This window comes from Eptesicus fuscus, chromosome 11 (genome assembly GCF_027574615.1).
Source record: "Eptesicus fuscus isolate TK198812 chromosome 11, DD_ASM_mEF_20220401, whole genome shotgun sequence".
Classification (NCBI taxonomy): Eukaryota; Metazoa; Chordata; class Mammalia; order Chiroptera; family Vespertilionidae; genus Eptesicus; species Eptesicus fuscus.
Window position 1 is genome coordinate 13,351,257 of NC_072483.1, and position 17,779 is coordinate 13,369,035.

General features: G+C 44.7%; 1 protein-coding gene across 1 annotated transcript in view; it reads right to left on the bottom strand.

Annotated features, from left to right (window-relative positions):
* The window catches only part of DPP10 (dipeptidyl peptidase like 10), a 666,829-nt gene extending 663,486 nt beyond the window's left edge, over positions 1-3,343 (bottom strand). The window contains exon 1 of the mRNA XM_054723381.1: positions 3,272-3,343. Within this exon, the coding sequence (XP_054579356.1) occupies positions 3,272-3,343 (72 nt within the window). The remainder of the gene's footprint in view (positions 1-3,271) is intronic.
* Between the last annotated feature and the right edge of the window lie 14,436 nt (positions 3,344-17,779).

Sequence of the window (17,779 nt, forward strand, 5' to 3'; positions counted from 1 at the left end):
GGTATGGCTTCAGACTTAAATAAATTTATTTTTTAATTTCTTTTATCTTAAATGTCACAGACTAGGACTAAGTCTCATCTCCACCACTTATGGAGACAAGCTTGATCAAGATGCTTAGTCTCTTTAGCCCTCTATTCTCATTCCTAACATAGGAGCTACTTCAAAAAGTTGCTTTGAGGATCAAGTTGGAAACTACATTCAGTAAATGTTACCTCACCAGCCGGGAGGACAGTACTCTGCTCGTGGCAAGCATTTCAAAAGTGATTTTAAAAAATAGGAAGTTACAACTACCAACTCAAGATTTTGAACTCCTCGATGGATATTGATTAAGTTAAGTGGAAATTAGTATATTTAAACATATCAAAGCATTTATTTTTAGACACTTTATAAGTGTGGAGTGTTATGAAAACAAAAGTAATGGTAAACATTTCTTTAATCAATGAAACTTGAAAGGAAATAGCACTAAGAGGATACAAAACATTTCCAGGGATTCCGAATAGGAGCAGGAGCAGAGAGCCCCTGCTTTTCTTGTTGCTGCTGCTCAAGGAAAGAGGTGCCTGTGGCCCTGGCACCCTGTGCCAGAGAACAGTGACAGGATGGAACAGGGAGGCAGAGCTCTCTGGAGCACCATAACAACAACCAAATTATGTGGTCATAACCATTTCGCGCACAGAAAGGAGTACGGCATTCTATCGCGCTGTAAGTGGAAAGAGGTGTCTAATGGCTTCAGGACAAGGTGCTTTTGAGGTTCCATAAAATGAAAACCTTCCTGGCAGCATTCAAAAGCTTGAATCACTCACAATCAATACACAGCCTGCGATTAGCTGGACCACGCCCCCTATTTAACCATTAAGTAGGAATTCATAAAGCTGCAGTTCTTTAAATTTTGTGAATAATTTTTTTCCCCCAGAAATATCAGAGAAGCCTGAATAATCAGTCATGGCTATATGGAGGTATTATATCAAGTCCCACATGGGAGTTGTGTGACAATTGCAAAATTAGACCACAATGACTAATGCTGTTAATAAAAACGTAGTAATCTTACAGCAAGTAGCTTAAGCATTCACAGCCATTGTTCATATTATCTGGCCATCGCTCTATATGTCAAGCTTTAGAGAAAGAATATAATAGATATAGGTATTTTCTGGGAGTCCTTGAAAACCCCCAATATTGCCAGGTATATTTTAGTCAGACTTCCCTTCCCGTTGCAAAATTAATCTCTCTCTCATTTTAACTCAACCATACTAGGCAGACCACTGACATTTTAAAATCAGGTAAATACTCAGAAAGGCACTTTAAAAACTCAATTAAAACAGGAGTTCTGTAAGTGGCCACTCCCTGAGTATTTGGAAAGGCCATGAACAAAAATGCAGGCTAAACAAGAAAAATGGATTCAAGCTTGAATGTATCTCTTCATATGAATTTGAAGCAGCAGACTGGCCCTGACCGAAGGCTTTGCTGTGCACAGACAGCCTGTCCGCTATTCACACATTCCCTGTGCACTGCTCAGCTTCTGCCTCCCACCTCCACCGCCACGGAACGGTGTGCAGCACCTCGAGTAACCAGCTGGTGTCACAGGTTAGTGAGCAAAGATTTCATGTGGGGACGCTCACCTGACTAATCGTTCATATTGGTAGCATCATTCCAAAAGCAATAGAGAGGCTCAGTGGCGTGTTAATGAAATGTAGGGGCTGTCAGCCTGAAAGAGGATGCTAAATCCTTGCTCTTCTCCTGAAATATTTTTATAATCTGTTAACCAGTTGCTACCTCCTAGTGTGTACTGGAGGGAGCAGGGGAATGTGACATAAGGGGAAAGACGTGTGTTTAAACACTTTCACACTTATCTCAGAAAAGGGAGCAAAGAGGACGGTTTAAGAAAACAACTGCTTTGTAAAGACTGCAACATTCACCCCAGGAAACTGGGGGGGGGGGTGGGGGCGGCGGGTGGGGGGGAGGAGGAGGGTGTGCTTTAAGGCATTGAGTAATACTCATCACCTGTGTGGAGAGAGGGACATGAGTAGGGGAGGGAAGGGCAGAAGAGAGAGACCACAAGCCTGACCTAAAGGTCTCATCTGCCTCCAGGCCACTCCTGGGCCATTTACACAGCTCCCCTCAGTGTTTAGGATATGCAAAGAGCAGAGCCTCTACCGGCACCTAGCAGCTTGCACACCCTTTCACCCCGCTTCTAGCAATTAGCCGGGACTGTCTCTGCCAGAAACGCACAGGGTACATTTCTTCAACCGTGCACTGGGGATCAAGGGCCCTTCTCTGGTACCCCAGCGCCTCAGCGCTCCAGCTTCCTGGTTATCCCCTGAGTAACTCAGGGTAGCCCTCTCAGCGCACAGTCTCTAACTGATGTAAACGTGGCAGGACCTGGAGCCCAGGCATCACTGCCTCCCTCCTCCTACCCAGGGCACCTTGGCGCTCCAGACCCTACAACTTTGGGGAAAGCGACAACAACTCCCCTGTCACCCCAACCCAGGGCCAGAGACGCAATGGAGACCCACCTTAGGGTTACGATACAGATTCCTAAAGACAGGAACAACAAAAGGGGTGGTCGGTGTGGAAAGATGTTGAGGGGACAGAATTAACCCTCAGCCAGCACTGGGCACCACATCTCTGTAGACACAACATATCTGGACCCACCAAATCACGAAAGCCAACATCCTCCCAGCTCCCCACAATATTTGTCGTTTTGCTCCCCAGCTCGCTCCTCTCAACAGCCACGCACACCTGGCATCCCCTCTCCCCCCACTTAGCCCCCCGTCCCGGTCTCCTCAAAAGAAAGAGAGAGACGAAAGGAAAAACTCTGCCTGCCGAAAGGTCATCTGCCTCCTCCCGTACCTTTGGCCAGCGCTCCTCTCAGCTCGGCGGGCTCGAACCCTGCAAGCGGACACCCCCAGGAGCGCACCAGTTCCTCCCGCGGGCATTACCAGGAGCCGAGACGCCCCCATCCTTTTGCCCGGGCCGCCTCTCCCGCCCGCGGTGGCCTGCCCGCCGGAGCTCCCGGGCCAGCCCCAGCCTTTACCTCTCTTCCCCCTTCCCCGCGGCTCTCCACCTTGCGCATCCTCTCGCCCGGCCCGAGCGCACGGAGAGGCTCTAACTTCCTGCGGAGTCCATGGAGGAGCAAAGGGAGCCAGGAACCGGGCGGGGGGAGAGTGGGGAGAGTGGGGAGAGGGAGGCGTGGGAGCCGAGCGGCGGAGGAGGGGCTGGAGGAGCGCGGACTGGAGCCTCCCTTCCCAGGAGGGCCTGCCCGCCGCCACCAACTCACCTGGTCCGCCGGCTGCGCCTGGCTCGCCCTGGCCCCCGGGGTGGGCTGCTGCTCCTGCTTCATGGCTGTCATCGCCCGCCGCCGCGTTGGCGCTCACTTCCTCGCCGGCACTTCAGACTCGGGGACCATCACTTGGCAGGGATCGCAAGTCACAGGCGCCCAACGCTCTCCGAATGGGCGGAAGGGAGAGAGGCAGAGACGCGGTGGGGGGAGGGGAGCGCAGGGAGGAGAAGAGGAGCGGCCCCGGGGAGGCTCCCCCTAGCAGGATCCCTCCTTCGGCTACCGCAGACCCTCTAACTCCCCACTCCCCCCGCCCCCACACCCCAAAGCGTCCAGAGCCTTGGAGACCAGACAGACAACACCAAGTAGCAAGTTAGTGGCACGGCGAGCGGCACCTCGCGAAGCGCCGGAGGAACCCGGCTGGCATTCTACTGCATCCTGCGCCCCTCGCGGCCCCGGGGGCTCCCTCGCGGCTCAGAGCGCCAGGTGGAGCAGCCGGGCGCCGCGCTCCGGCAGCCGCCGCCGAGCTACAGCCTGGCGGGACCGAGCCCCGAGCAGCGCGCGAGCTCCCTACCCGCGCGCGCGGCCAGGCTGCGGGGCTCCGCTGGCCCCCGCACCACCCGCCCCCCGCAAGGCTCCAGCTAAAACCCGGAGAAGCGGCGTGCGCCCGTGCAAAGCCCTCGATGGCTCCAGCGCTGCCACTGGGCATGCTCCATCGCTCCAAGAGGACAGGGGCAGTGGGGAATTGGGGGCCCAGAGCCCCACGGAAGCCACCAACACCCAAGGGGTTGTTCCTAATTATGACCAGAGGCCGCCCTGCACCTCCTGATTTGGGGCAGTGGCCAGCCTCCAGCCTGGATTCCCTGCTGCCAGCCTGGCTGATGCCAGTGGAGATCAGAAGAGGTTGATTTAAAACATTAATTAGTAAGGATGCTATTCAAGAACTCAGTTGTGTGTTTTTTGTTTGTTTGTTTTCTTTTCTTTTCTTTTTCCTGGACACGTAGCAAAACCTTCACATTTTAAGTCCCTTTCCATTCTTCTCTTCGCTCAATACAACTCTCTCTCCTTCAAAGTTTGTTTATTGAGCATTTACCATGTGCCAAACACACTGTAAGGCTTGGAGGGATTGCAAGGAAGAGAGACTAAAACCGGGCCAGTTTTAGTAAATTCCCTGCCTGCAGGGCGTCTATTACAGTGCAGGTCCTGGGAGCCTGGAGCAGGGATCTAATCAATGAGCCAGTGTAACTCTTTGGAGCTAGAATTCTTGTGGGTATCACAGATACAGTTCACCACTTCCATCCAGATGAGCTAGCAGTTCCCTTTCCTGGCTTGCCCTGGGTGCTAGGAAGGACCTGCCCAAAGTAGATGGGCAAGGAAGATGTCCCCAAGCCTTAGGTACAGGCTGTTGGCAATTGCTCAGGAGAGAAATTGCAGGAGAGAATTCAATATGCAGACCTTACTGGAGTCAGCACCTGAGCTGTGAACAGGTTGCAGCAGAAGGGACAGAGAATGTGGATGGGCAGGGGGAGGGGAGTAGCCTTGAGATATTTTATTGGCCAAGGCCTAGCTCCCTCCTTGTCTGAGTAGCCACTTCCCACCCAGGGGCTGTTGTGGGATAGCAGGAGTTGTGCTCCTGACTCCTTAATTCCTCACACATGCATTGCCACACTTGTCCTAAACATTAATTATAACAATGGTTGCTTTAAAATACATATTTTTAAAGAAATCAATCTCTTCACCAGATTGGATTAAATTAGAAAAGAAAAATAGAATGAGTTTATCTTTTCTTTCTTTTTTTTTTAATCCTCATGGGAGGATATTTTTCCTATTGATTTTTAGATAGTGGAATGGAGGAGCAGAGACAGAGAGAAAAACATAGGATATGTGCCCTTGACAAGAATCAAACCTGAGACCCTTCCATCTGAGGAGCCAAACCCTCTAGGGCATGAGTTTCACTTTAGAAAGGTGGGGTTTGGGTAAAGAGAGAGCTTGCTTTTCAAAATTAGGTAATCAAATTAGGCAGTCAAGTGAATAGTAGAAGTGACCTCTAATAGTGGGTTGGTCTATTTCAACAGATATAACTTTGCAATAAAACTAACTTTGCTTATTGAAAAAGTACAAGACAAAGTTTTAAAATGAAATACTGGTAAAATAGCTATTGGACAGTTGATCCAACAAATCTGACAATCCAGATTTCCCTCACATGTAATTTTTCTGCCCTTATATTTCGCTCTTCTGTTCATTATTTGAGTTTACTCATCCCTTGAATGTGTTTTCATTTTGGATAACTGACTTGACTTGAAGGAATCTACTTTATGTGCAAAGATTTCTGTTGACATAGGACAAGTATAGACAAGAGGGAATTATCCTCATCCTATTTAAATTACTTATTTGAATGAATTCAGCTGTACAACTCACATTCATTTTCAGTATTCAGTATAAAAGCCACTTTATTTACAAATTGATGTAAGTCCTTATATGTTTCATATATAAGGTGACCTGTGTGTATGTCATATTTTTAAAGGAAGGCTTTTTTATTTGAGTCTTTGTCTTTCTGTTGGGTATTATTTTTGTCTAAACCAAACACATTATTTTATAGCAGTTAGGATCCAAGTCAAGGTCAGTAATTAAAACTTAATCACATGTAAAGGTCAGTAATTAAAGCTTAATCACATGATTATATATTGATTTTATGAATCAAAACCTATCATCTGAGTAGTAAATTATTTATATATGTTTAAAATTTAGTGGAAGGAGAGTGAACAACTGCTTAGAAAAATACAAAATAAAATCAACAGATAAGTTAATTACTCCACAAAGGATCCTTGATATCCATCAAATTTCCTCATGCTCTCTACTAACACATTAGTGTATAGTCACAATTCTTGTCTTGATAATATTTTTAAATTCAGAAAATGAAAAATTTATTTGCAGAGTATCATTTCTGAAATTTAAAGACCTACTAAAGGAGAATGTTATAGAGATTTACAGAATATTTTGAGTACTTTTCTTATATATTGTCTTTAATGAGCTAACTCATGGACAACCATACAATTTATAACACTTATATAATGACTAGAGGCCCGATGCACAAAATTCATGCAAAAGTAGCCCTTCCTTTCCCCAGTTGCTGACACTGGCTTCCCTCTGGCACCTGGGACCCGGGATTGCCTCACAGCCCCAGCTTCATCTGGAAGGTTGTCCTGAAGGATGTCTGGTCTAATTAGCATATTACACTTTTATTATTATAGATAAAGGAGTTTTTCCTAAGTTTTGTGAAATGGAATCAGACTCTAATTGCAGACCCGGAGAGATTGTCTATTTGGGTTATAAATGTCTAAACCGTGCTTGCAATACATGAGCATTGCATTGACTCCACCACTTCCTTCTGAAAAATGTTATTGCCTCAAATCCTAGTTCCAAGTGCCCATGTAGACATGACCCACCATTTGCTTCCATGTTGACTTGTATTTCTGAAGTCACTAAAAAACTTCATCACTTGCAACTTTGTGAACATATACAATGTCTTCCTTTCCTCCATACTTGATTTAAAAGTGAGATGCCAACACAGTACATTTCATTTCACCTGCATTTATTAATATGAGTAGTTGAGGATAGCTTTGAGATTTAGATAACAATTAAATTCATGTAAAATTAGCATTAAAGTGTTTCAGCATTCGTGGCAAATATGGGTTGCTCCAGAATGTGTAGGTCATGTGTGCTGCTTTTAGTACTCCATGTTGAATACTAGACCCAGAACCCAGGTTTATTTCAACAACAATCAGTAACAAATACGGCCTGGCAAAACTCTGCTATGTTTGAGAAGGAGAGAGTCTCATGAGATTTTTGTGAAGCTGGAGTGCCTTTAGATATAAACTCTTCAGTATCAGATAAATTAGGTAGGACTCAGTGAACAGCAAGTTGCCTGGAATCTCTCCCTCTTTTTTTTTTTTCCCCCTCTCCTTCCTGAGATAAGCCTGTGGTGTCATGTAAAGGCCACCTGATGGGGCTTTCCCTGGCATCAGCCAGTCTCTATTGAGTGTCTGTAATGAGCACAGCATTCTGAAGACAGAGTTCATGAGCTGTGCCTTCAGGGACCTGGCCTGAAATGTGCCCAATTAGCTTTGCGTAGATCAAGAAATAGCTTCACTTCACATTCTTCTGCTATCACTTGCTTTCGATTTATAAATCACCTCAACTCACCTCAACCGGCTTCTTGAATTCCCCCAAGTGTATATCATGTCACTGGGCAGAAAACCAGTATGCTGAGGAATCTTCAGAAACAAGCTATATTTCAGAAGCTCTAATCAGTAAACTATATTAAAAATTGATTGTAAAGAAAGTAAAAGAACTACAGGCACTATATATTTAAGTGATATCCTTTTATACTACTCATACTGTTCTGATTGTTTTGGCATTAATTTAGCTAAACTTTTTGTCAGTATCTGTCTATGGCAGGGAGACTTTCCTGCTGTAAAAATTCATAGCCCAATTATGATCTCTGGTGGAAGCAGGCAGAGTTGCAATATCCTGAGAGCATTCTTGTTGCTCACTGGAGATCTGAAGATATTGATGAAGTGCTCATTCACACTGAGCTCTGTGCTGTACAGTCTTCTCAGTTGTTAATAAACACACTTGACATCTTCCTTTCACCCCAGCCCTTCTATAACATATAGAAATAGGGTATTAAGAAGGGAAAACAATGCACATGATTGTGCTCATGTAATATTTTCTCTCCATATGTTTCTCTGAATTGCAACGCCAGAATAACTTGAGAATGTAAGAGATTTGCCTGTTATCATTATTATTTTTATCCACCAGATGCTTGACAAAGGGTCTGTGTTTATTCATTTGATTGTCTAATGAATTGGTTACGTTAATTAGCGTACTAAAAAATAATACTTTCTGGCCTTGGCTATGTGGCTGTAGGTTGTGGGCATTGTCCTATACACCCAAAGGTTGTGGGTTTGATTCCCAGTCAGGCCACATACCTAGTTTTTGGGTTCAGTCCCTGGTAGGGGCAAGTAGGGCAACCGATCGGTGTTTCTCTCTCACATCTCTCTCTCTTTCTCTCTCCCTCACCTAAAATCAATTAAAAAGCATATCCTCATGTGGTAAGGATAAAAAATAAAGATTTTCTGTCTCTTTTAGCTGATATTAGTGAATATTTCCCCCTGATCTTCACATTTCTTTAGAAATACACTCAAGTTTTATGAATCATATTATGTCCACAAATATCAAAAAGATTGTCATATATGAAAGATTTTTAGAAAGATTGGCATAACACTTGTTCTTTTCAGATGAGTCCTTTTTTTTTGGATGAACTAATTTCTTTAAACCTGATAGTTCTTTTTGTCATAAGCAAGACTAGATTTTGTAATCATTCAAAATACCTCTTTGTTTGTCCTTGGAAAATAACTTATTACTGAGACTTACACTAGGACTTCATAATGGATACCTGATTTCTTTCCTCATATAATTCCCAAAACAGCACAAAGCACATTTCACAATCAGGGAAATCTTTCACGAACTGAAAGAAAAAAAAAATTCTACAGTGGGGTCTTTACTAGTTTCTGAAGAGAAGGGAGGACATCCATTTTTTGTAACAACTTCATCATGCTTTATTTATTTTGAGGAATTTAATTTTGGATTCAGTCTCCCCCAAGAATTTTCTTCTTGAAAACAAAGGATAATCTAATGTAAGATTTAGGTGAAACAGTTCCCAGCCATCCACTGACATCAAAGGGCCCCTGTCATTTATGTCCACCAATCGACCTCTGACCATTGGGAATTATTCTTCTACCATCTCCAAAGAAAATTGAGGACAAGTCCTTGGATTCACAGCCAGTTCTTTCACCATATATAATCATCTGTTTAGATTATACAAATATAGTTTCAGGACATCTTGGGAGTGATCTCTATTGAAATAAGGCACATTAAAACACATCTCTCATTATTGAACACTGTTTAACTTTGTTTAAGCTATTAGTCTAGATGGGTTGCTTACTGTTGATGTAGATCAGTTCTTATAGTCTTACTAGAGGCCCGATGCATGAAATTTGTGCAAGAGTAGGCCTTCCTTCCCCTGGCTGCCAGCACCGGCTACCCTCTGACACCTGGGACCCAGGCTTCTCTCACAGCCCCAGCTTCATCTGGTCTAATTAGCATATTATGCTTTTATTATTATAGATATTCATCTATCTGTCTATCATCTATCTATATCTATGAGAGAAAATAATTGAGTTGTTGAATATCTATCTTATAAATCGAAATATTTACTAAAGTCATATATTTATTCAAATCAAAGAAAAGTAGAAAAAGGAGGAAGTGATTAAGGAGGAGTGGGAGGATAAAAAGAGTGGGAAAAAAGCTAAAATAATGCATCCTGAAGCTGTTAGGGATATTAAGGTATATTTTCTTTTATATTTTTATTAAATCTCATAAAGATTATGAAATATCTTAATTCCTATTCATTAGGTCCTCAATCTAACTCCTGCCATAGTCTATGTATTCATATAATTTTATAAAGAGTCAAATTTTAATTTCTTAATTCCTCTCTTGGTTGATTTATATTTGATATTTCCTATCAATATTAAGATTACATTTTCTTGTAATACTTTATCATTTTGCACTTAATAATTAATTGTAAGCATTAGTGGAGGAGGTGGAGATAATCTATAACAAATATCACAGTGTATACAAATCAATGTCTAGAGAAATATCCTTTAATTTGCTATTTTATTGAGTCATCCGTGTTTAATCCTAGTTGAGAAGACATTGAAATAGCCTGAGAAGAAGGATGATCAGTTTTCTTTAGAGTTTTCTTCCCCTCCCTGTGTAGAGGCCATTAACTCTTCTGATCTATACTAATAATAGAGGAATATGCAAATTGGCTAGGACACTGTAACATAACAATTGAACAGCAGGGACCTGAGGCTGCATGGCGCCTGGCTGGGGTGGGGGACCTCAGGCCGCACCCCCCTTGCCCAGCAGGGATTGACGGGGTACCTCAGGCCACACCCCCTGCCCAGAGGGGCTTGACAGGAATCTCAGGTCATGCCCCCCACCCTGGCGCCAGACCGGGGAACCTGAGGCTGTGCCAAGGGACATGAGGCTGCATCCCCCACCCAGCAAGGCTTGACGGGTGACCTCAGGTTGCACCCCTGCCTGGCAGGTCTTGATGGGGGACCTGAGACTGCATCCCCGACCTGGCACTGGGCTGGAGGACCTGAGGCTGCACCCCCCACCCAGAGTGGATTGATGGGGGTCCAGCCGGCAGGGTCTGGGTCTCCTACATTTTCGAAGGGCATGTGGGTGGTGGGCAGGGACTTGACTCTGGGTCCCACAGTGTGCCCCAGACTCTGACAGCAGGGAGATTTTCATATACATTTTACTAATTTTCTTTCATCTATGACACTTCTATTATAGAGAAAGGGCAAATAGCAATATTAAAACATTTCCTCTAATTAATTCTCTTTTAATGTGCATAACTTTCGTGCACCTGGCCACTAGTAGATTATAACTCACTACACAAGTTATGCCTTTCTACTATATAGTTTGCTCAGCATCCTAATTGTCATAAGTGATATCTTACCTTTCCTATTAACCTGTAGCTTCTTGGGGGAGAGAAAACCTGTTGGAGGCGGAGGTACACTGTGTGTGTGTGCAGGGGTATGGGGAGGGATTTATATCAGTCTTCTTGCTTAAGCAGAGGCCTTGGAGGAAATGTACTTTGAAAAAAAGTAACTCTTCTTATTCCCTCAATATAAATTCCTCTCAATATATGAACCTCTATGTATTTTTATTTTAATTAATTGAACAGGGTCACTCAGGAGAAATATATTTTCTTTGTCTCTCTATTATATTAGAATATTTAACTTTTTTCTCTGTGACATGTTCAAATTTCATAATCTTGATATTTCTCTGATCTACTATGCTGGATATAACTAAAGGTTCACCAGTTTTTGCTTAACATTAAGTGAAGGCCAGATAAACTTGGAATATTTTTCATTGCTTATGAGCAGCAGCATTTTTATACAATACTATGCCTGTAGTGCTAAAAACTCACAGGGAAAAATAAATTTGGAGATAACAGTTATATTGGCAATACCACTCCTAATACATTCTATTTTCCCTCGACTGCATGAATTGTATCCTGAGTTTGAGAGAAGAGAAGGTATACTTAGTAAAATGAAGGGGAAATGTTGATATTGAACATGCTATTTTGTTGTATTAAATAGATACATTTTATCTGATATGTGTTATCTGATAGGATTGCACAGTGACATATGAGTACTAGAATTAGTGGGGTTATCCCATTGAGGTATTAAAATGTTGAATCACTATATTATATACATTAAACCATTATAACTAATATAATATTGTGTATCAACTATATTTAAATAAATAAATAATAGATAAATAAATAGAGCTTAAATTTTCATAATCTGTCTATAATGCCAAAAATATTAAAAGGGCAATAGAATCTTCTAGGATTATACCCAAACTCAGAGAATAGTTATTTTTGCTTCAAAGCCTTGGCACAAATTTTATTTATTTCTTGTTTTTAAAATATGTTTTTATTGATTTCAGAGAGAGTGAGGGAGATAGAAACATCGATGAGAGAGAAACATTGACTGGCTGCCTCCTGCAAGCCCCCACTGGGTATCTAATCCACAGCTAGGGCATCTGCCTTGACCAGGAATTAAACCAGTGACCTCTTGGTGCATGGGACAATGTTCAACCACTGAGCCACACCAGCCAGGCATTGGCAGACATTTTAAATAAGCTTATTTGTCTGATGACTAGTTGTTGGACCACATATCAAAAAACAGGGTGAGAGAAATTGCTATTAGATAGAATATACAAATAATAACAAGAAGGGTAAATATATAATCTTCTATATTATAAAAGCCTAAGCGACCATTACAGTGGGACGACCAGAATGACCGGTCGCTATGATGTTCACTGACCACCAGGGGGCAGATGCTCAACCCAGGAGCTGTCCCCTGGTGGTCAATGGGCTTTCACGGGAGAATGCTGCTCAGCCAGAAGCTGGGCTCATGGCTGGCAAGTGCATTGATGGTGGCAGGAGCCTCTCCTGCCTCCACAGCAGTGCTAAGGAGCAGCAAGCCGAATGGTAAGGAGAGAGCAGGCAGGTGGTAAGGAGTGAGGGATCCTGGATTGCAAGAGGAATGGCCGCCCGCTGACTTAGGCTCGAGGGGTCCTGGACTGTGAATGGGTGCAAGAAATCCGTGCACTGGGCCTCAAGTATAAAGAAAAGAAAGAAGAAAATTGATCCTTCACTTAAAATAATAGAATAACTTAATACCATTAGGGAGTGAGGGAAAAAGGCAAGCATCCTTATGCAGTGCAATAGGATCTTTGATTATAACCATCCTATATAATAAAAGCCTAATATGCTAAGTGTTCGGTTGGCTGTTCAACCAATCAAAACATAATATGCTAATGATATGTTAAGGCCACTCAACTGCTCGCTATGACGTGCACAGACCACCAGGGGGCAGACACTCAACACAGGAGCTTCCCCCTGGTGGTCAGTGCCCACAGGGGGAGTGCCACTCAGCCAGAAGTTGGGCTCATGGCTGGCGAGCGCAGTGGCGGTGGTGGGAGCCTCTCCTGCCTCCACAGCAGTGCTAAGGATGTCCGACTGCTGGCTTAGGCCTGCTCCCCGTGGGGACCAGGCCTAAGCCATCAGTCAGACATCCCTCAAAGGCTCCGGGACTGCAAGAGGGTATAGGCCAGGCTAAGGGATCACCCCCCAGGTGCATGAATTTCATGCACCAGGCCTCTAGTGTTATAATAAACTAGTGACTCGGTGCATGGATTCATGCACATTGAAAGGAAATTAATTGGAAAGTGTCAGGTGGGGCAGGACTGGGCGAGAGGGGCTGGACATGCCCTGGAGCCAACCTCTTTCTGTCCCTCTCTGGAGTCTGTAGGTTGAGCAGTGTCCCTACGGTAGGTGGGGTCCCTCGGCCTGGCCTGCGAGGATTGGGCTGAAACTGGCTCTCTGACATCCCCTGAGGGGTCCTGGAGTGCGAGAGGGCACTCTGCAAAGTTGCTGTCATACAGTGTGTGGGATGCAAACGCAAGTGTGCAGTAAACCAGATGTGGGGCCAACAGTGCCCCAGAACAACATAACCCACGGCCGAAGGTGGAATTTCGTGACCCCTTGAGGAACTGGGCCCCCTCCTCTGTTGTTTCAGTGTGTGTCACCAAAGAAGCGCTGCTGCCAAGTCACTGCAGCTCGGCAGCTTCTGCATTGAGTGTCTGCCCCCTGGTGGTCAGTGCGCGTCACAGTGACCCGTCAGATGGTGGGACACAACATATTAGCCTTTTGTATATATAGATTTGATGTTTAAAATGAAGACTTTTGAAAAAGTAAAACCAGGCTTATTAAACATTCTTTAAAAGACAGGACCATTTGGGGAAAAAGGATGGCGGTGATGCCAGCATGGGTTTAGGAGAGATAGAGAACTAGATATCAAATCCAAAGCATGACATTCAGAACACATCTAGGTAACAAAATAGCTCTAGAAACCTACAAAGCTTGAGTCCCTTGGTGCAAATGACAGAACTGGCAATCCCAAAATATGCAAAGAGAAATCCCCCAAATAGTCAGTGGATATTCACCAAAAAGCACAGTGGATCAATATAAGAATTCAATGGAGAAGTTTGTGCAAGCAGATAGTGAGTGAAAGGGACCCTGCTGAGAGCTGATTCTCCATTGATTGCTCACATTTCTACATGTCTTACTAGCAAGAAATGGTCTTTTGTTTTAGAATATCTTTTTTAAAAAATAGTTGTATAGCAGTTATCCTGGAACGAGAGAACATGTATCCCTCTGGAGCAAAGAAAGCTTTTTATAGCCTTGCAAGATAGATATTGTGCCCCTCCAGGACAAAGGGCAGGCATGCATACTCCTCAGTATAAATAAGATAATGTCATCCCCTTGGAACAGAGGGAAGGTATGCTTAATTCCCATTATCCTATCTAATAAAAGAGTAATATGCAAATTAACCATCACTCCGCAACAAAATGGCGGCGCCCATAGACACAAGATGGCGGCGCCCAGTCCTCTCAGGCCCACCAAAGTCCCTCAGTCCCAGAGAGGGCTACCACCTAGAGCAAGCAGCATGCCGCCTGGGCTGTTGGCCTGGGAGGCTCCCCTGTACCCCCGGCTGATCTGCTCCCAGCCGCAGCCCTGGCCGTTGGCATGGGAGGCAGCTGCCACCCTCCACCCCCACGATCCGCTCCCAGCCGTGACCCTGGTCATGGCCTGGAAGACGGCCCACGCACCGCCCCCTGCCCCCCCCCCCCCATGTAATCTGCACTGAGCCAAGACCAAGACCTAGGCAGTGGCCTGGGAGAAGGCGCACACCCCTGGCGTGATCTGCTCCCAGCCACGACCTGGGCAGTGGCCTGGGAGGAGGTGCACACCCCCGGCGTGATCTGCTCCCAGCCGCAACCCGGGCAGTGGCCTGGGAGGAGGTGCACACCCCTGGCGTGATCTGCTCCCAGCCGCAACCCAGGCAGTGGCCTGGGAGAAGGCAAGCAGGCACACACACACACACACACACCCCTGACCTGCTCCCAGCCCAACCCAGGCAGTGGCCTGGGAGGCCACGAGCACCTCCCCGCCCCACCCCCCGCACAATCTGCTCCCAGCCAGGACCTGGGCCTGGGCTGTGGGCCTGGGAGGTGCCAGCACTGCCTATCCCCCTCCCACCCAGTGATTAGCTCCCATCCTTGGGTGGGGGTGGGAGGGTGTAGGCCTGGGAGGCAGCCTGGGGTGTCAGTCTCCAAAGGGCCTGTGCCCACATGGAGTGATCCCCCCCACACACACCTATAGCCTTGGAAATTCCCTTGCCCCCAGCCCAGTGATTGGAGATTGTGAGGGGGGTTGGTATCTGGGCTATGCTGCCCAGCAAACCTCTCCCATTGGGTAGAAACTTCTGACCAGGTTAGGGAGATAAATGGGTTTTGTTTAAAATCTTTAGAAACTGCAAAGGAAATGTCTGAGGTAGAGTTTCACATCAGAAGTAACTTACAACTAATTTCTGAAGGCAAACGGGGACATTGCAGTTACGTTACTGGAGAGTACCCCGAGGTCCAGAGGTTGGCTCTGCAAGGGCGGTGGTGGGTGCTCCCCACCCTGGTTCCTCAGCACCCCAGGCAGGGCTTGAGCCCACCCAGGGAGGCCTTTTCCCCTACAGTTTTCACCAAGGCAGGGAGGTTTTGTAGACATGAATAAGAAGTGCCCACGCACCAGTCTGAAGATGCCGGGGCCGGCAGAAATGACAAACAAACCAGGAAAAGAGCAAAACCAGAAACACCACCGATCCCAACATAGATCATCTTTTTCTTCAGATGACTGTGTGTTTCCCTCTTCTTCGTCTTCTGGAAGCAAGACAGATTCAAGTACTGACAATTCTACCAACGGAAAAGTTAAGCGAAAGAGAGGACAGAAAAGGAATGAAAGGAGAAAAGAAAGGAGAAAAGATGCAACATCAAGAAAAAGAAAAAGAAGGACAAAAGGAAGAAACAACCACATATCACCTTTCCAAGGTCTCATGAAATTCCTGTTTAAGGAGTTTACTTTATGACACTTTTAGTTTGGGTTTACATTTTTACTGGTTTGTCAAGACATGGCAGGTACACTGTCCAATATGTTAAAGAAAAAACCCTATCTAATAAAGAGGGAATATGCAGGGGAGGGCATTTGCGGGTGACTGGGCTTTCAGGGGAGGGCAGTTGGGGACGATCAGGCTGGCAGGGGAACAGTTAGGCGTCGATTAGGCTGGCAGGGGAGTGGTTAGGGGGTGATCAGGCAGGCAGGCGAGCAGTTGGGAGCCAGCAGTCCCAGATTGTGAAAGGGATGTCTGACTGCCTGTTTTTAAATAAGCAGTCAGACATCCCCAAGGTGTCCCAGATTGGAGAGGGTGCAGGTTGAGCTGAGGTACATCCCCCACCAGTGCACAAATTTCGTGCACTGGGCCTCGAGTAAAAAAATGAAATAAAATAAAATAAATGGGTTATTTAAGCCCAGGGACCCTCTTCTGTACAGTAATGCACTGTGTGAACAGGTATCTATCTGGGTCCAATCATTCACCCCCATGGGACTTAGGGACAGGAGAGATTACACAAATATGGTGATGTTTATGCTATTTACTGTACCATGAGTAGTAAAGTTCTTTGTTCTGACCCATGAGTTTCGTGCTTTTGAAAATATTCATAAAACGGGTAGGTTAACTTGTTAGTTTGTAAGCCTTGTGAAATCTCAAACACGTCATGATTCTTATAGGCCAATATCAAGATCTAAGGTGGTGGGAACAGTCTACTAGTATATCCTGTGAACTCTTGAAATTCACCTGCACAGGACCCTCTATAGAGGAAAAACTAGACATGGAATCAAAAGTGAGGAGAATAGAGATAATGGAAGTGAATGAAAAAGAAAAATCCTGACAAAAATTGAGCAGATCCAGGAAAGCTAATAGCACAGGCCATCTTTTTTTTTTTTTTTTAAATACTACATGAAAACAAATAATATTTCTTTGAAGTTGAAAAGCCTATCTGAACCTAAAAGTTTAACGAACTAAATTCACATAAAAACAAGCAACAGAAAATGATCACAGTCAAGTACCAGATGTAGTTTAGCCTTAAAAACAAAGTTGTTACAAGGGAAAAACATATAATTGTATCCCAGTAGACCAGGGATTTGCAACCTATAGCCCACAGGTCAAATCCAGCCCACTTCCTGTTTTTATAAATAAAGTTTTATTGCAACATAATCATACTTTATCCTTTACATATGGCCTATAGCTATTTTCAAGGTACAATGGCAGTGTTAATTATTTGTGACCCAGAACACGTGGCCTGCAAAGCATAAAATATTTACTCTCTTGCACATTAAGAAAGTTTGCCAACTTCTGCTGTTGACAATGAAAGCTTGCTAAAAGTCATGCTCAAAATTTTTAAAACTATAACATATTTCAAAATGAGATAAAGTACATTAAGAAAATCATATAATATATGAAAGAAAAACATTAATCAAAATTAGAAAAAACTCAGAAATAAAGAAGCAGAAATCAAGAAGGAATGAGAAATTTTCTAAAAAGCATCCTATATAATAAAAGGGTAATATGCAAATAGACCAAACAGCAGAACCAAACATCCAATCAAAACGTAACATGTTAATGATATGCTAAGGCTGCTTAACTGCTCACTACGATGTGCACTGACCACCAGGGGGCAGACAGTTGACCAGTTGACCAGTCGCTATGATGTGCACTGACCACCAGGGGGCAATGCTCTGACCAGTAAGTTAGCTTAGTTAGACCCCTCAGAGGATGTCGGAGAGCCTGTTTCAGCCCAATCTGCAGACCACTTCCCTTGGGTGAGCTCATGGCTGGCGAGCACTGCTATGGCAGCGTGAGCCTCTCCTGATCCGGAGTGATTGGGCTCTAGCCTGTGGCAGGCACAGTG